Genomic DNA, 22,708 nt, shown 5'->3' on the forward strand with positions numbered 1-22,708 from the left:
TCTTCCAAGCCAGGTTATAGTCATGGCTGTTTAGGACACAGTGGAGGACCTCTGGGCTCCTGGCCCACTCTAATCTGTATCATCCACATATACAAGAGAGCCCACAGGGGTTGGAGTCCATATTAATCATTCTGAACAGATAATTGTTAGCTATTTCATCACCCAGCCCAGGTTATTTGTGTGCAGTAGGTCAGATTAAATCAAGCTTGACAGAGAAAATGTCTCATCTGGCCTTAGCTATCTCACTGCTGGAAAATGAATGGAAAGTTAGATAGGGCAGGCAAATATGCGAGGTGAATATATAATTGAATCCCTGATTGTATCAAAATAAGAGGAGGACAAAAAAGTGTGAAAGAGGGAAGGAATATGACAGAGAGAGTCTCCAAGGAATCTGAAATAGGTGGACGTTGAACCCTGTAGGTGTCAGGCTCACTAATCCTGGAGCAGAAGTAAATTAAAGGGAAACATAGAAGCAAGGAGTTGATGGGGTGATTGGGTATGAAACGCTGTAGGGGGGCATCTCCTGGTCAGAGGGAAGTTTAGAAATTAGTAAGCTGCTTCTTTTCTTATTTTAGCTAGATCTCCCATAGCAACGGTGCTCCTGGAACTGTTCTGAAACGCAGAGATGCCCCTCGAGAGGGGACGACCGGTGACAGTTCACCCTTATTCACTCCAAGGAGCAGCTCACACAAATTGGAGCTGATGTCTTCCAGCTGTTCCGCAAATGGCTTGGAGCGAAGGCTGACTGGATGGGAGCGGAGAGCGAGAAAAGAGAGGGATGATGGGAGAAATGAAGAGCTGTGGGGGGTCCATATGTATTAGTCACTCTTACAGCTGAGAGGGGAGATTACAAAGAGATATTCACACAGGCGCACACACAGGAAGAACTGACACACACACACACACACACACACACACACACACACACACACACACACAAGATAACTATGCATGAAACGCACGCACACACATACACACTCACCAGTAGATCTACTCTTCTCTCAATGAGCTCCCAGTAATCTGGTGGGGGCATGCTGAGGATGGCGTAAAAGATATGATGCAGATGGTGTTGAACCATTTCCATTGTGTGAAACATTTTGCCATACATGTGTTGTGCATGATTTGGCATCCGAGAGTAACTGCAATAAGGCTGTGCATGCTTCTGTGTTTTTTAAATACTGTAGATTTAGTGTTTATGTTGTGCTTCAAATTGAGAGTGATGATTGTTGTGTCTGTCTTCATGTTAACTTCTTTTGATGTCTGCTTTACAGGTGCTCTCTGCTTCTTATCGATGGCCACTACAAAAATGCTTAAATAATTTTGGCATCACATTATTCATGTTTATATAAGTATATTATATAAGTATTACTATTTCCAAGAACTGTATGAAATTCAAGGAATTGTAATTTTCCATACATAATTTACCTGCATCGAAGCCTCTGCTGCTGCAAGTTGGATAAAAATGTTACTATCAGCCTGTGGTGCAATTATCTAAATGTAGTTTTGTAAGTACTGTTGCCATTAAAGAGATATTATCAGTCCCTGCCACAACAGCATGAGTAATCCCAGATGCCCAAGTTAAGCTTGGCCTTGTGTGTCTCTCCAGGCCAGGGCAGGGCTTACACTCTGGCCACTATGAAGGACTCATTCTGCAGTGCAAGGAGACAGCTGTGGTGAGGCTTCTGCCTGTCCCAAACCAGACATAGCAGCCTTAGGCCTTTATATAATGTGCCTCTGCCATCCTGCTGCTCCTAATCAAGGTCACACATCTCTGCTCATGCTGGACAGACAGGAATATAAAGGAAGTCATAAGGAAAAAGATTGTTTTTGGCTATAATGCAGGGTGTCCATAAATCTAAGAATTTGATACACCTTAAAATTTTCATGAAAACAGAATAAATAAATTAATTCCATTTCCAGAATTTCATTCCCCTGTCTCTCCAGTGGCTCTGATTGGCTAAATAATCAAGTCAATGAAATTTGGTGACAACTGTTCTTCTGTGTGTTTGTGTGTGTGGGAGGTGACTTGGATATGGGCCTCCATATTCTTGTTGATCAAAACTTTTTCTGGTAATGGTCTTATACTGGTACCTAAAACATGAAAATGTGTTGTATAGAGCAGAAATTACGTTAGTTAAGAAGTAAAGGTAGACTTGATGTAATGATAAGATTTGTAATTTATCAGCATTTATCTTGTGTACAGGTCAGGGATTTTAAATGTCTGTAAATTACACTTTTCCATTCAACAACTGCTCATCACGATAGTAAACATTTTTTTCCCATGTTCCTATTACTGGATAGTATAAGACCATTCCACAATATGTCAGCTGGTTCAAACTGGTGCAACTTCCTTTGGTTTTAATCGGTTTACTCTTTATTTGATTTTTTCAAAATTATCTTAAGGTTTCATGCTTTCCTGTCTTTTCTTCCCTGTTTTATTTTTTCCTACCCTTCTCTATCTGTATATATGCAAACACCTTCTTTGCCCCCTCCCTGTGACTTCTTGCCTTATCTGTCCCCTTCGGCATCTCCTTTCTCTCTCTCCTCCTTCCCTCTCCTCACCTCCAGTACGGAGGAGGGTGTGCGGAGCTCGGGCAGCTGTGGAGGAGTGGTCCTTTCTTGCACTGACAAGCTGAACAGACGCACTGTGTTGGTTCGACCCGTCAGCAAGCAAGAATCTTTCAGCCACTTTTCTGGCTTTTTCCCTCCTGTAAGAATCCAGCTCTTCTCCTTTTTAGTTGACTCTGCTTAACCACCATTAACAGTGGCTTTAAAGAGTTGTGTTGGCTCCTCAGAGAGGTTTCAGATGGCAGTGCTTTAATTTGGATTTAAACAGTCATTAAGTTGCTTTGAAATTTTCCACTAGTTCTAAACTGTTGTCATGGTAAAAATCACAAATTAATAAAATCAATCACATAATACAGCAAATGGAAAAAATCCTATAATTAGTTATATAAAACACTTTCACTCTGAGGAATGTACTCTAAACTTGTTAGACATTTTCAGTTAATCGATAATTTTAACACCTGTTAAGTCCACTGTTACTGGATGTTTTTGCAGACTTACCCTGATGTCTTAAACAGATCTTTGTTTCTTTTAATCATGCAACAGTTGGAGATTATTTTCTTTTAGTTAATGGCTATTTAAGTGATTTTCACCCTGTGTTTGCTTTGCAAATAACACACAAGATTGGAAAGCTGGCTTTTCTGATAAATCAGAAATAATTCAGCCTCAGAATTCAGCCGCAGTCATTAATTGGTTTTAAAATAATTTGTGTATATCATAAAGTTGGCTGATCCAGTCTAAATTACTGCACAGAATATAAATACATTTGCTCTAGCTAGAAGCCTTTATAGTTTGTAGCTTCAGCTTTGCTTTTTTAGAATTGTTTATTAGAGCACAGAGGTCTGTGTTTTTGGCTGATGTTAAGTCTTTTATGCTAAATAATGAATTGTTGAAGGTGAAAGCTCTGATTTCAGTTTCTTGATCAAGATTCTAGATTCGTCATTTAACAGGAGAAATTTTGCACAAAAATGTATTTGAATCGTAAAATCTAGAAATATGTCATGCTTAGCCAGACTTAACCCTCAGCCAAGAAATCAGACCAACATAGCACTGAACAGTTAAAGTTTCTGTCTGCTGTTGCTCTGTGTAATGATGACTATCATCAGTGTGATTTGTCCTGTCTGACCACTGGCCAGACGGCAGCCAAGGTCCTGGAGGGCTCTCACCAGCAGCACGGCTTCCTGTCGATCACATACACTCAAGCTGTCACCAAAAATGTCCGTCATAAGCTCACCACCCGTCCTGAGCGGCCAACACGCAGCAGTGCTACCACCGCCAGCCAGCGGTTGACCGCTGATCCTCTGGCAGACAGCTCTCCTCAGTACCTGAGAGAAATCCTGCTGACAGCCCAGCCCTTTGATGTGGTGCTGTCCTGTCCCTTATTGGCGACTGTGGCAGGGGTTTTCCAGGTAGAAAAAAAGTGTCTGTCAGTTTCTATAACTGTGTAGTATGTCAAGGCTTGACCCATTTGGGAAATCAATAACAAAGTATTTATATATTTTTTATTTTAAGCTTGCATGAAAAAATGTGCCTATTGAAAGCAGTTGTAGATCATGTTGCAGTTTTTTTGCAAAAGCTGGAAATATACGGTAGTCAAAGGAACTGAGAATTCACAATGAATTAATAAAAGAAATACATTGTACAACTGGTACAATACATTGTACCAGTTAACAGCCTTAAAGTTAAACTAAAATTTGTACAATTTTACTTTAAACTCATACATCGACTACTCCACGATAAGGATTTATTTACTTCTTTGTCATTTGAATTAGCCATTAAAACAACAAAACCTTTGTTTTAGATCTCATTAATTTATTATTTACATGTTTAATTTAATGTCTTTTAGGCTACAGTACCAAGACGGTACAGAGAGCGTGGGAAGTCAGCAGGTCAACCAATGAGAAGCCACACTCTGACCTCTCGAAATTTGCCTCTCATGTACATCAACACCAGTGTGATCAGGGTCTTCTGCCCTGGGGCACAGGACAAACATACAGCATCAGGTTGGAGAACTGCTCGACACTTTTGAATGCACATTTATGTTTTCGCATGGAAAACAACAATGGGGACAGTATAAGTCACGGGCTGTGTTTAAGATTCTTCAGGTCTGCGGTGACTTCATCAAAGTCTCTGTCATGGCTGAGCAGACATAGCAGAGCCGCCACATTAGACGTTTGCTAAGAGAAATAGTTGAGGTTCTGAAGAACCAACCACAGTTATATACACTCCTACACAATATAGAATCTTTGTCAGAATGTCATGGCTTGTTTTGTCTGTTGGTAGTAATGACTAATAGTGGTAAGGCTCTGTAAGACACTGTTTTTATGTGTTTGAACTGTTTTTATGTCCCACAGTTTTTGCGTGTGTGTGTGTGTGTGTATTCACGTTTGTTTAATCATTCATAAAACTGTGCACGGAGGATAAATATATTGTCTCTTTACAGTGTACACACATATATACAATATGTAACTCTGTCTGTATTCAGTGTATGTGATTGTGTGTCTGTGCGTGTCCCACTAGATCCCCAAGTGAAAAAAGAAGACACCCTGGTTTTAAAGCTGGGTTCCCTCAGCATGGCTCCTCAGGCTGATAACCCACTGACACGCACTGTGCTGCGAAAAGACATCTACCAGTAAGACAAACTCTCTTCTCACTACAATGTCTCTGCTGAATTGATCTTATTGTGCCATTTATTCATTAAAGTAGAAAATTCAAATAGGATATAAACATATCAGTGACGCAGTTTAGCAAATCAGTGCATGTTTAAATGTATGCTGAAAAATAAACTACTTCTCCAATGCCTAATAACATCCCTCTAACAGCATGTTGATTACAAATGGACAGTCTTTGTTTAAACTGTTGCTGTTTTCCCTTCTCTACTGTTTACCAATGCCCTATGTTCATCCACAGTTTTTCCATTTTGAGATAATGTGCAAGATACTTATCACTGAGTCTACCTCACAGTCTCCCTCTTTCTCTTTTACACAATTTAATTTTCAGCTCTGACACCTCTGTTGTTATTACATCTCATCACACTCACACAGCTTTATCACATTCTTCTCTGAAAACAGACACCACTGGTAGTAACAGATCACCACAAAGCTTGTTATTTGACTACAGTTCATTAAAGATGCCAATCAAATTTGTCTGACCTCAAGGCACACTCCATATAACCTGTTGTGAGGCAACTGTTTTTGGTGTCTGCGTGTGTGTGTTCAGGCTGTGCATGGGTGCACTTCTGTGTCCGCATGATGTTTGCTGTCTCATGGGAGGTTTTTAAGGAGCAGCGAGTGACAGCGCCACATAGTGGTTAAGCTGCCCCAGCAATGACAGAGAGAAATGAGTGACACCTTGGGGGTCCGCCGGGCCCTCCAGCTGAAACACAAGACTGTTGACACAAGCCCCCCGTGCCATGCGGATCAAAGCAACTAGGCAGGGAAAATCTGGACTTCTGAGGGAAATAGCTCTGCGCAAAACACATTTCCCCGCTAAAGGCAGCTAAAAGAATCTGGATTGTGTCATAGCTGCCCAAAACCGCAGCCCCACAGCGTGTGTGTGAGAGAGAGAGAGAGAGAGAGAGAGAGAGAGAGAGAGAGAGAGAGAGAGAGAGAGAGAGAGAGAGAGAGAGAGAGAGAGAGAAGTTGTGTGAATGGGCAGATATGGAGCTGGCAAACACATGTAATGAGGGAGATAAAAGTGGTGCCAAATGCTTTGTGCAGCTGCAAGTGAGATGTGAGCTGACACAAGACGTGGAGTGGAGAGGAAAAAAAAAGGTGGACAACAAAAGTAGAGGAGAGGCCACTTTAGGCTTCATTGCTGCTTTCAGTTGGTGGAAGTGTCATACGTAGGGAGATTACATGGAGCAGGGAGGCAGAGGGGGTCTAGGCCCTTGGGCATGTCTGACAATCTGTAACCATCAAGGCAAAATGGAGGGGAATACCACACTCTGTCCAACATTGTCTAAATTTCTTCCAGAGTACCCAACCTATCTCCCTCACAGTCTCTCATTTACTTGTTTGATGTATTGGAGCAAAGATGGTATTGATCAGTAACCATAGCTACTGTTTTGCAGGGACTTTTGGGGGGTATTTTTTTTTCATCCCACGAGTTCCACACAGTGTACCGTGCTAAAATGTTTGCTCTTTGTTTGGTTCAAGTTAGTACAGCTAATGGGTAGTAACTACTCTGTTTCCATGGAAACTGTGCCTGGATTTATTTTGTTGACATGTTGGCCATGTTGTTATCATGTCAGATGATAAATGATGATCTTGTGGGCATGGAAAATAATCTGGAGTTTTTCTCAGACTTTCGCCCCAAAAACCAGTTAGACCAGCCATGCAATTTTACCCCATATTGGCCAGTAATGTTCTGCCTGTGGTAGTTAGAGGATTGGTGGTTCTGTGGCTGTGGTGCCCACATCTGCTCATAGACATGGATTGACTCGCACGACGCTCCACCCTGGCCTTAACACACACACGCTACCATGTTGCCCTCCACACGCACATAGTCATTCAACATACACAGTCGGGAACACATGCACTCACAAAGACAATTAACTTCCCTACACTCAGTCATGCATTCACACCCAAATGTGCAGTGAGCACAAGCACACACTGCACCTATGCACACAAAAATACACATATACAATACTTTGTCACAAACACTAGCAGCAGGCATGGCCATGTGTACAAACACACCAACATTCACTCACCCCCTTAACCTCTACACACAGAAGCCAAGAGTCACCACTTCCCTCTCTGCAGTGAAACCCAGGAATTATACCAAACCACTCTCTGTGTTCATTCATCCATTTCTAACCATGCATTATCCTCACCACCTTCCCTGTTCACATCTGCCCTCCAATTTAGGATGATCACACTTCTTTCTGAGTCACATGATTGATAACCCTGAGATCAGGGCCTTGTTGACATACCATTACCAGGCACCGTTATGCACTTTATCTGTGCTGAATCCTACTGCATGTGCTCCCCCAAGTTGTATAGAGAAAGTCAAAGTGAGAGTCTGTAATCATGCAAACCGATGTGTGTTTACAATCTATAACCAACTGAGGCTATAGGAAGAAATATGTCTGTGAGTGCCGGTAGCCATTTGCTGCTTTTCTGTTTAAAGTCCACCACTAATTACATCCGTTGTCATAATTGAATGACTGATCTAAGCAGCCATGCTGTTATTGTCTACTGTACATGAAATGATTGCCTCACAATGTCTAAAACCAGGATTTACTGTAATGCCACCCTGTGAGAGAAGACGAGAGTGAAGGCTAAAATAGCGAACATGTGTAAACATCCTGACGTAGCATGTCTTGATGCCGTTACACTAACACTGTCTCTGACACACTTCAAAGCTCACCAGCTTTCCTTTCAGCCTCAACAATTTCAGGGCACATTGTGTATTTGCCATTTAGAGTCAGAAGATTTCCTCAAAGAAGGTAAAATAAACCTGTTTGACTGTAAAACTGTAAGGCCAAGTCGATATCCACCACCAGGTTCATTTGGTAACAATTAACACCATTTCATTTGATCATATAACATATGACATATAACATATGATGTTAAATTTTGTTTCCCTGAAAGAGTAGCTCCCCAGCGGCTTCTTCACTAAGCAGGAATTATGACACACAGCTACAGGCTTCCCCTCCTTCTCCCTCTCCATCTTCAGCTACAAGGCCGCTGTCAATTTACACAGCTGAAATCATTTTCCTGTCTTGAAAAAGCGGGCTTTTTCCGAGTACATGAGCGCCGGCCCGGGGAATGTCCAGCATGCATTCAGCCCTGACTTTCTTGTGGTTTGGGCCCTCTGTAAAATCTCACAGATCTTTTACTCCCCTTTTCTCTCATTCTCTCTGTTTTTCTCCTTTTTCCAGTGTGATTTTTTTTTTTTTTTTCACTTATGGAACACTTAATTGAAAGCTTCTTGTATGTTGGGGAGAATGGGGACCACTCTGTCAACCAGCATGTATAGATTGAGCGTCCCTTTGAAAGGGCATAGAGACGCGTGTTAAAATGTCTAGGTTTGAGGGTTAAAACAAAATGTAAGTTCGTATCTAATATTGACCTTTTATTAACGTCAGTAACTTTTGATGACATGACACATATTAACTGATAAGATTTAAGTGACTTTGAAATAACTGATAATTAGCTAATTGTCATTAACAGTAAGTGATGAACCAAATATTTTTGGTTGCCTTAATTTGTAGTTGAAGGTTTTTATATACTTTAAAACAAATTAAATATATGAATACATGAAATGTTTATTTATATTAAATGCAACTAAAGCTCCTTTATGTCTCTATATTTTTCATAGTTACCATACCATACACACATATCTTGATTTTCTTTTAGATGTCCCTATTATACACTTGTTAGTGATTTTTACAACAGCCTTTTATTTCTGCTCTTGATTACAACTCAGTGTTTGGTGTTAGAATAAAGAGGGAGTTTGAATTGATGAGGGAGCCCTTTTAATCTATCAGTGTTAAGAAGACGACTAACGCCTAACAGTTGCTATTGGTATTATCCGAGCAACCCTTTTGTAAAGGAAAAAAAATCTCAGTTGAATAATTACTATCCAGGGAAAGTCTAAATGATGAAAGACTAACTTAACCAACTTGCATGTTTGTTCCTCTCTGTGTGCCTGCTTGCATCCATGTGTCTGCACATGTTTCTACGTGTGTGTGTGTGTGTGTGTGTGTGTGTGTGTGTGTGTGTTTGTATGTCCTAAAATATCCTGCACATTTCCCGACATCCCCACACCTAGATGACACAGCTCTAGATTCCATCACATACTCAGTTACCTCATGGTCTGTCCAAGGGAGACTCAGGGAGCATCCCGCTGCCGCAAAATATGGTTTTTGTTTTTTTGTTTTGATTAGTGCACATGCCTGTGTTTCTATGGTAACGGCAGACACGTCTGCTGTGTCAGTGGTGATGCAGAGCCAAGTCAACATGATGTGGCTGTATCAATGGACTCTGTCTATTTCCCTCCCTCCTACTGTGTCTTTTTCTCTTACACTTTCCAAAGTATGTGTTAGTCTAGCAAATTTTGTCCAGTCCCTGTTTTTCTCTCTACTTTCTGTCCTCATCCCATGCTTGTTTCTGGTGTTAAGAACCCACTCTACGTCTTTGACAGTTGGTATACCCTCATCACTTAACTGCTTATTAACCTTTTTGTCTTTTTTAATGAATTTTTTGATGTTTAATGTAGCTGGCTGTTACTATTTTTGTTATTTCCTTTTGCAATATCATATGTTTCCCCTATCAAGTTGCTCTTACGCACTTTTTCTTTTTGGCTACAATAAATGTATCTGTCTAAATAACTCTTTTTCATACCCCCATCCATCACTTTCCACTCTTTCTCAGCTTTTGCCTTTCTTTTTACCCCCCATCTCTTTTTTTTTCTATGTTTTTTTTCTCTCTGTCTCCATGTGTATTTGTTATTTCCTTCCCGTCTCGCTTTTCCTCTCCATTGCTCTAGTGTTGGTTAGACTGGTCCCAGTCCCAGCACACTGTGGTCAGTAAGCAAGCCCCTTATTGCTGTTGAATGGCTGCCTGGTTAAGCCCACATATATGTCCTAATAAGTGGTTGTGATGGGGATCTCCCCTCCACAGATAAACACATCCCGCTGAAGCCAGGACCCTGCCTGTTACCAATAAAACTCCCTGGCACTATGTTATATGCATCCTTCTCTTCTAGTAACATCCTTGCCATGGCCGTGTGTGTGTGTGTGTGTGTGTGTGTGTGTGTGTGTGTGTGGTTTACCTGGTTGGCAGTTTTTTTTCTGTTTGCCCTCTCAATGGATCCATATTTTTACAGTGTTCATTCACAGAATTAGAAATTTGTTTGGCTGCTAATTGTGCTGCATTGCAGGTTCTTAAAGAAACTCTGACTATTTAACTAGACACTGACTGTTTCACATTACAACATTTTTGGTACTCAGTTCAGTCTTCAGACAACTACTGTGCTCTTGGCGTATTATAAAGGCTACAAGTTGATATAAAGTTAACCATGTAAGTTGCAATTGTGGTTAACTGTCACTCTGTAGTTAAAGCGGTGTTTGTGGAAACTGTCATTACACACTCTCAGTGACACATATTTCAAAAAACAGCTTTCATAACATATAATCAATAGTTATGACTTTTCACAGATGCAACTTAACCACAATAAATTCTTGAGATAGATAAATGGAAAGACTTCAGTAGAACTAAGTGGGCTAGGTTACTATGAACGGTCAGCCGCACTGAATATGTGTTTTAGGTCAGATCTGTCTTGTTATTATCATTGTTAAATTTCACTGTTTGTTCATTCAGTAGTAGCAGAGGTAGTCATTCTATTTTATTAGTCCGAGGCAGTAAGGGTGAAGGCAAGGTGTGGAATAAAGCGGCTTATACACTATCAGCGCATCAGCTCCGTTCAAAGGTGCAGACCCGTCACAGCGTCAGCAGTCACCTCTGTAAATTCACCACCGCTCACTGGGGTTCACATACTGCTGCTGTGCTAGTATTAGGATTAGGAGACCCTGCAAGTTTTATGCATTGTAATCTTTTGTCCTCACACTGGGGCAAAACACTGAATGATTCTGTCAGGCGTCTGTATGACAGCTGCGACTCTTACTTTCTTTTCATTTGAAGTGCCATTCTGTTTTTTATGCACTCAGCTGGTCTCCCTCTTTCTTGTCTTCCTCCTCATCTTTCTTTTCCTCATAAAATCCAGAGTTCCCAGCAAATGATTCATTAGATGCTTCAGTGCACACTTGCCTCATCACTCACTTTAGTCGGCTGCCAAGTGCCCCATTTCCCCGTTTGTTTACACCAGCAAAAAGTGCGCCGGCTTTGCTTCGCTGCCGCAGCGGAGGAGAGGAGCTGCTCGGGCCACACACAGTGACACTCAGGACCTACACTTATATACACTGATTTAGGAGTTGCTTTAAAAACTCCCCTGGCTCCTGAGCAGGTTTAATGATAAACTCCTTTCAGAGGCAATGATGGCAATGGTTGTAATATCTCTACACTAGGGTAAAAAACAAAAAAAATCTTTGGTGTGATCTGTTTAAGATGACACTAAAGAGCAGCCTAAATGATGAGCAGCAAATCTTTTGTACACTAAAATTAAGTTTTGTAATAGTAGTGCTAAAAGGAGTTATGTAGTAAAACTTCTCAATTACTCCCTGCTGGTGTAGTACATTGCTACACAGTCTTTTGAGTACACAGAGTAGCATTTTGGAACAGTAAAAGTGGTGTCTGTGCGGATTACCCAACCAGACATGAGCCGTTTGAATCAAAGTTCTCTTTATCTATTTCGGTTGCTACTTTCAGACTCTAAAAATATAATCAGAGGATCTTAATTTCCTAGTCTACACTCTTGCTTTTCTAAATTTTGTCTTTTTGTGAAAATATGCCAGTGTGTCATTAACTCAGAACTGTGGGCAAAAACCAAACCAACTTAGTAAATCTCTTTAATTTAATTGGTGCTTGTTTGGCTAACTAGCTGTTCTGATCTTTTAGTTGGTTCATGTGAGTATATTGACTTAAATATATGTAATTACAACAATTCTGTTTGATACTACACATTTGTCTTAAAGTGAGCGTAGTTAGATTACGGTAAAGGCAGATGTGTTATCACAATATAACGCAGTAGTCATTGGAAGCTTTTAGGGCAGAAAAGGGGGAAATGGCACTTAGCCATGAGAGTTTGTTGAATGTAAGCCAGCAAACAGAGGCGTCCAATACCAGACCCACCCAGCAAACAGAGGTCAAGTGGCTCGTACTGCAAGATATTGCGTTAACAAGAATTGCTCTGAGGGCTCCTGAGGCCAGGGCTTCATCCTGGTTGTGCTCTATTTGGGCCTGGGAGGCTGAGGAAAGGGACCAATTGAGATGATTAGAGCTAGACCTTTCTTTGTCAACTGTAAATCATTTAGCTCCATTTCTTTCTCTGTCTTTCTTTTAACCCCCTCTTCTTCTCTCTCACTTTAGATGAACACCCATGCTCTCCCTCTCTTCCACAGAGAAAGAAGATAAAATAAGCGAAGACTGGAGGGTCAGCCAGAATAAACATTGTTTTTTGTCAGTCCAGCAAATGAAACACCTGGTGCTGGTAAAAGCAGAAGACATATTTCACATTGCCTCGACACTCAGGATTAATGTAATATCAAATTGTTTTAAGAACAGGGACAGCCGCTACCCAGAGTAAATCATACGCCCCCTTTTATTAAAGTTTGCCCTAAAATTTATGTTTTGAATCAGACAGGATAGGCTGCGTGGAGCCGACAGATGAGACTGTGAGTGGGCTTGGTGGGGCTCATGTTGAAACAGCACTCAGACAACGTGTCGTAATGTGAACAGGAAGTTTAGACTCAACCACTGAATACTGCTGTGGCTTTGAGGTGGAATATTTCCCCCTTCACCTTTTTTTCCTCTTTTGATTAAGTGATATTTGTCGTTCTTTTCAGTGGGAACCAGCGTGATAGATATATTTCTCTGTGTCCCAGATGATACAGCGAACATATCATATGACGTGCAACCTGATTTCCTGGAAGGGGAAAAAATGCCATTTGCCTCTACAGCCGAAACAGAGGGAGGAGGACGTGGTTTGTGTTTGCAGAGCTAATGTTACAGGACCAGAACAGAGGAAACCAGATGAATGTTAGTGGATTTGATCTTTGATCTGTGAACCAGAGTACCTGACCGCTGTGTTCAATCAAGTCAACCACTCGGTATAAGGCTATCAGTCTTTTTGAGAGTGTACTCCACGCTGTCCAGGCTGACCACCAGCCGTCCCTCTTTCTGTCCGACTAGAGGCTCGTGAACAGATTAATGAGTCTAATTCATATGAATACTGACTAAAATGATTTATAGCTATACATCATGTTGTGTCTTTATCATCTTTCTTTCTGTCCTTCTAATTCCACTTATCCATCACTGGAGAGCTTTTGACCACAGCTCTACACTTTGTGTTGAGCCGGCAGTGTCTTGTGCTGTATATGAGTAGGGAGCTGTATACAGCGTCTTGTGTGCTGTGTTGTGGTGTCTGCTGACTTCTGTGTACAGCCTGCGGTTCATTCCATAAATATCTGTGGCCTCTGTGATGTTATTCTCAGGCCCTCCGCTCTGTGAGAAGATTGCACCACAACACTTGTATTCCTCAGCCTGCAGTTAGAGGTTTAGGGGGATTAGGAGGGAGAAAACCCCAGCCTGGGCCCTGCTATACATTTTTATGGCCATTTTATGCATATGATTCCTATGTAATGTGCGGAGAAAGTGGAGAAGAGGGAAAGAAGGGGGTATTAGGATTTACCACAAGGGAATCAAACAAGTACACCACAGCTTATTTTCCCTCTCTTTTTTGGCACAAAGCGTAGGGGACCACGTTGGTCTGTTCATCTTTGGGTCCATTTGTCCAACAGTTTGGTCCAACCTAATATAATAATACCCAACATAATAATATCTTAATAATGTTTTTATACAGAAATCTATCATCCAAAGAGCACCAATTTTGGTCATTTTGAGAATACCGTGATTTTTCCTGTATTGACACCATAAGGTATCAAAGACTGTCTAGTTTTTCCAACATTTGACAATATATGTGGAAATGTCTTTCGTGGATTTTGGTTAAATTTGCTGTCGATAACCGCTGTCCTCAGTGGAAGAATGATTTTAATGACCTCTCGTGAAATTATTAACTTTGCTGCACAAAATCATGTTCTTCACAGGATGAAGCTTTTCAATTCGAATAACACCAAAACCTTTTACTGTATGTAGCATCACCCATAGGCTGACATTTTGATTCATATCAAAGATAAAATCTCTAAGTATACCCAATTGCCTTGCTAAAAAACACTCGGTTTTGTTGTTTGTTAGTCGTGTACAGTGGTCTCTCATAGGTGTCATGCTACATGTACATCCAATCGAAACCACTTCACTTTGAAAACATTGATATATATATAAAACATACAAATGTAAGGTATCTGTGGTTTGCAGAAACTTACAATTCCAACATTTCCTTCTGGCAACTGGGCTGTATACCCATGCTTGAGCTAATACTGTAATGCTCCTAAGAGGGTAGGCCCTATGCATCATGGTTACCTTTCTCTAGCACCACCTGCAGAGTGGAAAAATAACTGCTATGCACATTTTCATTCTCATCAGAAGATAGACCCTTTTAATTCTGGGAACAACACAATCTTTTCTCTGGCACCATCCAAGAATGGTACTCACATGTGAGCAGACCCAGTGACCTCATTAACCTTGAGTGTGCGCAGTGCAGTTTCCTGTTTCACATGTTTGTCCTTTTCATTGCGGAGCTGAAACACCCGCAGTATGGATTCCCAACAACTGCCCTTTCATTTTTTTACCCTTTAACATCTGTCTGTGTGTTGCTGTTGAGTGCAGCATGAACGTCTGCAGTCCTTGTTTGGTGGCACTCAAGGTGACAGACCTTAATTCAGAGCTTCCCGGAAACAGCTCTTGTGTTTTGGCATACTACTGTCAGTCAGGTCGGGAAGCATGCTGACAGAGGCGAGAGGGATCACCACTCAGCTGTCCTGCACTCTTAAAAGGGCCTGATCCAGGGGTTGACTGCCTGGCCACTGGGCTCATTGATTGTGCCTGTGTGTGAATGCGTGTGTGTGTGTGTGTGCAAATGGTTCATCCTGAAGCAGGATATAAGGGTTCTAAGAATACACCCATACCACCAACCTAGGAAGCTCTGTGCTCCACTGCAGCGTGCGATCCACACACATTCTACCGGTGTTACCCTGTCAAAGTCCCTGTGTGTGTGTGAAATTGTAAGTGCATATGTTTTTTCTGTTCACGTGTGTAGTCAAACCCCAGCCTTGTGCATTATTGTGTTTTAGTTCCTTTTCTCCCTGCTCATGACATGTTGATGTTCTGGCATCCTGTGTGGTTGGTTTGAAGCTGTCATTGTACTGACAGGGACACTCTGACTGGCCAATCGCACAGCAGTAGCGGAGGCCAGGTGGACTGTTGGGGGAATTCAGGAATACTGTATTGATAGTCTGTGTGTCTCCACTTTGTCTAGTTTCTTTTCACAGGATTTACATAGAAATAGCTGAACTTGAGCCATGTGTCGATATGCACAGCAAGGTCTCAGGCAGAGGGAGAAATTTCTGGCAACTTTTTTCCTCGGAGTAGTAAGGCTTTGTGTGTAGTTAAAACACAGTGCTTTCACAGTCATCAGCAGTTTAGTTCTTTGGCAAACTACACAGAATAGTTACATCAATATGGTGTGTGTTATGGTATTTTAGATATTCTTCAGAGGAAATTAGATGTTAAGTTTCTGTATATATACAGCTCTTTGTAAGCATGTCCTGTGTTTTTTTCTGTAGGCATCTGCCCATATATGTCTGTGTGTGTATTTGTGTGTGTGTGGTCAGTAGTCTCCTGCCAAGTGGCACTTATCAGTAGGCTACACAGTAGAACATCAGACCAGAGCAGAGGCAATTGGAGGATTGAGTAGAAGTACGAAGGAGAAAAAAAAAGAGAAGTCAACCTCAAGAAAGAAGGAATGTGCAGATGCTTTCAAATGTCCATGTGTGAAGCCACAAGCTCTTCTGTGGCTCTGGGAAGCCAATGTGAAACCAGTGGCGTAATTGCCTAATGCTTGTGTAATAAGAGGCACATTACAACCCCAGGAGGCCCGAGCAGACTTGAAAGAACCAGAGGCTGGCATTAAAGTGGGCTCTGAACCATCTTCCTCCTCCTGGTCTTTACCAGTTGTTTTTACTCAAGCATGCTCGATATCAAATAGCTTATTTAATGTACAGTGTATTATCAACTCTTATATATGTGTTTGATTCATCCGTCTACATTCATATGTTCCGTGTTGGTCTGCCACTTAAGTTGCTACTTAACAATCCTTATTAGTGCCCTTGTGGTATTATTCAATGTATGTATAACTAAATAAGTGTATGTAGTTGAGGTGCCACAGTGAATGCCAGTGAAATTCAGTCTGGGACCTTGGTTGAAACCGATGTTCAGTCCAAATTATCTGGTAATGTGCCAGGTTTACAGATGAGGTCTTCAGCCTCCCGAACTACTTGCAGCCTCATCAGGGTCACCCCGATAATTTCAAGCAAAACAGCAACCTCTGAGGCTGAAAAATGAAGCCAACACTAAGTGCCAAAAACTGCATTTCTTTGAATGGCCACTTGAGGCAGGCTTCAGAAGCCAGTCAATCTCCATAGACCCCCATGTTAAATTGCCCAACTTTACAGCAGAAATAAACATGTTTACCGTCCATGACACCTGTATGGGATGAATTTTTATATAAGTCACCCATTTACATTTTATTAGAGCTTAAAGTAATGCATGATTGAGGGCGGGCTGGTTTAAGTGTCAGGCTGCTTGCTGATAGTGTCCTCAGCTTCTCACTTCTCTCCACAGCTCCAGCCTCTCGCTCAAATATGGCTACTTCTTGCTCCAAAAAAACAACATGGCATTGGCCGTAATTCCACAGTCCACAAGCCAATGAGTGATGTCACAGTCGCTACATCTATTATTTTTACAGTGTGTGTGCCAACATGTTTGATATTTAGGATTTAAAATCTCAACAATTACAATACAGTACTGAGCAGTTGATGGTGCTGCCAAGCAAGGGTAAACCCTCTGGTCCTTGAGGCTTACTGTAGCTAGCACACTATTGTTGACAGATATTAAAACTGACAGCTAAAATCTCACCTCCAGTTGTTGCTGAAGAATAAATAACCCGCATTGGCCTGTGTTTCTCATCCAGACTTGTTTAGCTGTCTGCTTTTGTTTTTCTTACTGCAAAGCATTAATGACATTATAGCAAGTTGTCGCACCAAGTTAGTCTCTATTCAGTTTACATCCGCTTTCCCATGAGAGAGACCATGTGAGTTGCTCCCTCTGGCAAAATAGTGTTAATAGTATCTTGTAGGGTGTGATGAGCCATTATTTCTAAATTTTGTAGTGTGTGCATGTTTGAGAACAGGGGAAGATAATCTGTAAAGTTTCTCCTTAAGCCATGATGCAACCCGATTTCAAAATCGGTTGGGATTTTAAAACTCCTGTCGTCTGAGCCCAGCATTAAAGATGCTATTGAGTTATATTATGGATATGCACCTACAGGTATTGTGTTTTCTAGACTGTCTTAGTCAAACACAATAGTTTGCTTGCTCCTCACATTAGCTGTTATCCATGGGATCAAGATTAGCAAACTGGCAGGTAGGTGCATTGTGAGGCTGAAGATTTGCAATGAAGTGCACTGTATGTGTGTGTGTGTCTGTCTGTGTGTGAATGTCAGTCATGTTACTTCAGCTGCAGGTTTGAGGGAACCGCAGAGGGAAATGTGAAGCCACCATGTAGACAAGTCTACTGTGGTGGTCCCCTTTCTTCTATCCACATCTTATCCCACACACACAAACACACACACACACACACATACAACAGCCCTCCAATCAGCACCCCACCCCTGTCACTTTGTCATCGCACACATGCATGGCTCTAGTTACATACATGTAACCCGGGCAAAAATTATTAACTTAAGCAAATATGCTTTGCTCCATACATTTATGCTGAAATGAAATGTCCAACTGTTGGCAAGACTTCCTTCCATTCCTCAGTAATGATGAGGAGCCAGTGTTTAAAGCATCATTGTTCCCCCCTTGATATTTTTCCATCTCCCCCTCTTACAACTGAGAAGGCATTTGAAGGGCTTTAAAAGGAGTTTTTTGAAGGCCTCACATTATGTGTAGCCTGGTAATGGACTGATGTTATTAGCATTTTAAAGCCACATAAGAGTTTTTTTAAGGAGCAGAGGGCTGGTTTGAAGGCTGAGGGACAGCTCCAGCTGACAGACACATGTTCAACAGGCAGCACAGGGAGACAAGAAGCTCACACATCAAAACCTGACATGTCAGACTTTGTACAGAGGAGCACACAAATGTTCTCTATCTTTCTCTCCCTCACACACACACACACACACACACACACATACTGTGCAAACTATATTTGTTCCGACACTTGCACAGTACTTGCACATGCACAGTTAGATTGTATCTGTCCATGGTTTAACCAGTCACTAGGTTATTATTTTTGCCATTTGAAAGTCTAGTCCTCCTTCACTCAATAATGTGTTTTTTTTGTGTCTCTAAAATGTCTGATCTTGATTATACTGACTTGTATCTGTGCAAGGTTTGTCACTAGAAAGATGTTTTTACATGCCTCTACTAAAGGGAGCGACAAGATTCAAATGTACCGCGGGCAAGATAGATTAGGTAAATCACTAATACGAAAGCCGGAAGTTGTTTAATAGGTAAACACATATCACCGACTTTGATACAACACTAGCAAAGAAACCTGAAGCCTCCAGCGCAGAGCAGACCTGTCAGTACAGAGAGCAGAATTAGCATTAGCATAGTTAAAGTTTTGTTAGCAAATATGGTAGAATGTGCAGTTTCTGGATGTAAACTGGACCCTGGGGTGTCCTTCCACTAACTAACAAAAACCCCATCGTAGAAGATAAAAGGTGCGAACTACACTTATAATTCTGATACATCTGCTAGTCACTGACTTTGGTACACAACAGATCTTCAGGGTCTGACTGAGGCTCAAACATGTATGGCTGAATCTCTCCAATGTTTCCTCTAATGGTAACACCAGCCACCTTGATGCGCACTCTCCTTTCACCAGTCAACCTAGTACAAGTGAAAGTAAAACCTACCGCATGTAGCAGTGATGGGCGAGGCGGATGTCAGATTTAGAATTTCTCAATGAGCAAGAAAGAGTAGATCTGCTTCCAGCCCCTTTTAGGTGTTTTGTTGTTGTTGGTTTTCTCCACTTTTTGTGTGGGAAAACCATGTTAAACATAATATCAATTGTAGCAGAGTATTTTTACATACATGTAGATACATTTTACAACATGTCTCGAAGGGAACTTTTGCAAAACGTCAGTTTGGAGAAAAAAATGTAATATTTTTCCCAGCTCTTGAAGCATTTTCTACTCTGTCATCAAAGCCTTCCAAATAATGTTCTACTCTCCACAGTAGGCTTTCTGCCCTTAATTAATTCATCCTCTTCTCCATCCAACCCTAACAGGTCTAGTTCAACCCTATGCCTGCTTTGTATTACTCCCCTGTCTATACATGGTTCAGTCTTTATGCATTCTAAAATTCCCCTCCACCTAGCCTATAAGTGCCAATTCATCTTACAGGATGTTGTCGAGCTTTTCGTACCTTCTAGCTTCCTCTCTTTCTCTTTGCTTGCTGGCTTCTTCCCTGCCCTGTTCTCTCCTGTTCTATAGAACTTCCTCAGTTAGGCCTTCTCCTGTTTCTCTCTATGTCCTTATTCCCCCCGTTTTGTCTCCTGATCTCCCTCTTCTCTGCAGGGTGTTGCTGAACATTTTCTACGTGTGCCCTGCTCTGTTCCTCACCTCCCACTTTATCTGGTCTCCTCATTGCTCCCTCTCATCAGTTTCTCTCTGGTCAGCTCACAGGATGCTGTAGAGCATTTCCTGCCACAAGGGCTACAGGAAAGAGGCCGAGCACAGCCCCGTTTGATGTGCCATCTCCTCTAATTCTTTACACCTGGGCCATTCTCTGTACAGATTTTCTACTGAACAGAAGTACTCTTTCTTCATTTCTTCCTTCCTACAGCATCCTTCAGTCAATTTCTTCCTGCAGCTTCTTGCTCTGCAACATACGATTCTGTTCAGTATGTTTTTAAGTGGGTAGAAACTCCATTCCACACAGGCTCAGGGGGCTGACGTGTTAGCATCATGTCTTTCTCATCTCTTAGTTCCTTCTAATAAAAACAAGGCCCACTCTGGTCTCCAGCTCAACACAGACGCTGCTGGAGCTCTGTTTTGCATGTTTTCTTAAACCCCCCTCCTGCTACTTCTTTTATTATTTGTCCCCTGTTTCTGTCCATTTCTTTCTCTTTGTTTTTTCCCATTAAATGTTCTCAGTGCCTGCAGCTGTTTGGATGCTGGCGTGGTGGTCAGAAGTTTTGGCACTGTGTTGTTTGAATGCCATATTTTCACAGCACCGCCTGTTTAGAGTTGTGGTTTGTCAGGAGCCTGGCCCGTAGGGGCCACTTCCTCCTCACTGTTCTGGAGTCACTGTACCAAAACCCTGACTGGCAAGAGAGGAGAGGGGAGAAAAAAGAATAAGATGTTATGAGATAGAGGAAACTAAAAGAAGAGTATAGAGAATTATTGCAGAGGCAATTATGTAAAGATGACGGTCATGCAACAACAAAACATAGAACTGAAAGCAGGGAACAGAGGTGAGGTGTTGCAGCAGGAAACTGTTTATGGAGGCTATATTCCACAAGAACTTGCCTCTTTTAATTTCTCTATCATTACGTTTTATTGAGTTTTGTTTTTTTGGTTTCATGCACTTTTTCCTTAATTAGTACAGTGCAGCCTTTCTACTCACTCTGTGTCACATAGCCGTTTCCTCTTCTCTGTCACTTTTTAGGACTTCGTCTCCCTCAGCTTCTATCTCTTTTTTTGTGGTTCTCACATGCTGCATGGTTCTTCCTCCTTATTGGAACAAGGTGCACTGCCAGCAAACAGAGAAACAACTAGCTCAGGCTGAGTCTCCGAGTACACTGTCATTGCACATGTTCAGTGTGACTGGCTCCAGATGAAGCTGATTGAGTGCAGCCTGTATTCTAACTCACACCTCCTGTAGGTCTCTGAGATGCAGCCATTTCAGCAACCTGATGAGGGCATTCTGAGAACACCAAATCTCTTCTCATGTGACAGTTCTGTCGATTACTCATAATCTCTTTGACCAATTTCTCTCCCGTCCCCTCCCAGTAGATGAAGTGAGAACTTTAATCTAATTTAAACCACAGAAGTTGGATCACTTGACTTGCAAATGAAGCAGTGGGATTGATGTAATGAAATGCAAACTTGTTTGATGACAGTGTGACACCGTGTGACACAACAGATATCAGCCAGAGAACACAGCTGTCACTGCCTTTATTGACAGTGATTTGTATTGACATGTTTCTTGATAGTTTCAGGTGGAGGGATTAGAGGACTGTGGGGTCTCCATTGTAGCTTTTTTTTTAGATCATGCATTTGCACTATGGTGGCAGCTCCATATCAATCAAATATCAGTGCTTTGAAATCATAGTACTTCTGTGATAAAATTATCCAGATAGGGTTTTTTCAAGGTTGGCATTTTGGCATATCACAGTAGGAAAGAACAGGTGTGAATCATTAATAATTGCTCACTGTCACACTGTGGTGGCTTACCGGGACACTTGAACAGAAAGGAGCTGTAATTAATGTCATTTGGAACACCTGTACTTTTCCCACTAAGTCAAAATGTGTGCTGTGAAGTTGTCAGACTCAGAGCTAAGTTGCATTCATCTCATTCTGTTAACCTCCCCTTTACTTCAGCTGCATTTGTGCTACATTTACATTTTCTTTCTTGTTGATTGTAAATGAAGCTGCAGTCTTTTCTTTAAGTCCCTCTCCGATCCTGCTTTTGTACCTTTTCTCCATTCTTCCCTCCCCAAATCAACAGCACAGTGGAATTAGGTAAGCCCGGGAGTTCACTACCCGCATGTGATTTCCTCAGTTAGTGGGGGAAAAGGGGGAAATCTCCCATATAGAAATGTCACTTTGTATAAATACACTCGGCGGTTTGGATGAATGCGAGATCCGCCTCAGAATTATAAACACTGGCTCCGCAGTCATTTACAGAGGAGGAAGAATTAGCTGATGTAGGAAGCATGTGTGCCCCACATTATTGTAATTATTTTATGCTGTTTTTCCTTGCTGACATAAAAGTATTTGGACACTATCTCATGAGAAAGTGCATGTAGTCGTGGGCCGCACCAGTGGCTTCTAAGCTGCTCTCATATTCTCAAAGTCCGGCCTGTCTCTCCTTAAAGCTTGTGATTTAGACATAAGTTTTTAATTCCATTATGTGGGAGCTTCCAGCAGCAAGTCATTGTATTCTGTTTCATTCCGCCTTTGTTTGCTGGAAGGAAATTTGAATTAGAACAAAATGTTGTTTAAGGTCAAGGCAAACGTCAATGAGAAGGACCTACTGTTTTAGCTATCCGATTACATGTTTGTTCAGCCTGTCTGCTAAACCTGTAGCATACGTTAGCCTAATCAAATATGG

General features: G+C 41.6%; 1 protein-coding gene across 2 annotated transcripts in view; it reads left to right on the forward strand.

The window, feature by feature from the left end:
* The window catches only part of vps13b (vacuolar protein sorting 13 homolog B), a 354,297-nt gene that overhangs the window by 200,230 nt on the left and 131,359 nt on the right, over positions 1–22,708 (forward strand). The window contains exons 28-31 of one of the 2 annotated variants that reach the window (XM_078171989.1): positions 1,607–1,673; positions 3,702–3,974; positions 4,412–4,568; positions 5,086–5,197. In XM_078171989.1, the coding sequence (XP_078028115.1) occupies positions 1,607–1,673; positions 3,702–3,974; positions 4,412–4,568; positions 5,086–5,197 (609 nt within the window). Of the gene's footprint in view, positions 1–1,606; positions 1,674–2,568; positions 2,711–3,701; positions 3,975–4,411; positions 4,569–5,085; positions 5,198–22,708 lie in introns of both variants that reach the window. The other variant, XM_078171988.1, reaches the window with a different exon arrangement.

Source organism: Epinephelus lanceolatus, chromosome 10 (genome assembly GCF_041903045.1).
Source record: "Epinephelus lanceolatus isolate andai-2023 chromosome 10, ASM4190304v1, whole genome shotgun sequence".
NCBI lineage: Eukaryota > Metazoa > Chordata > Actinopteri > Perciformes > Serranidae > Epinephelus > Epinephelus lanceolatus.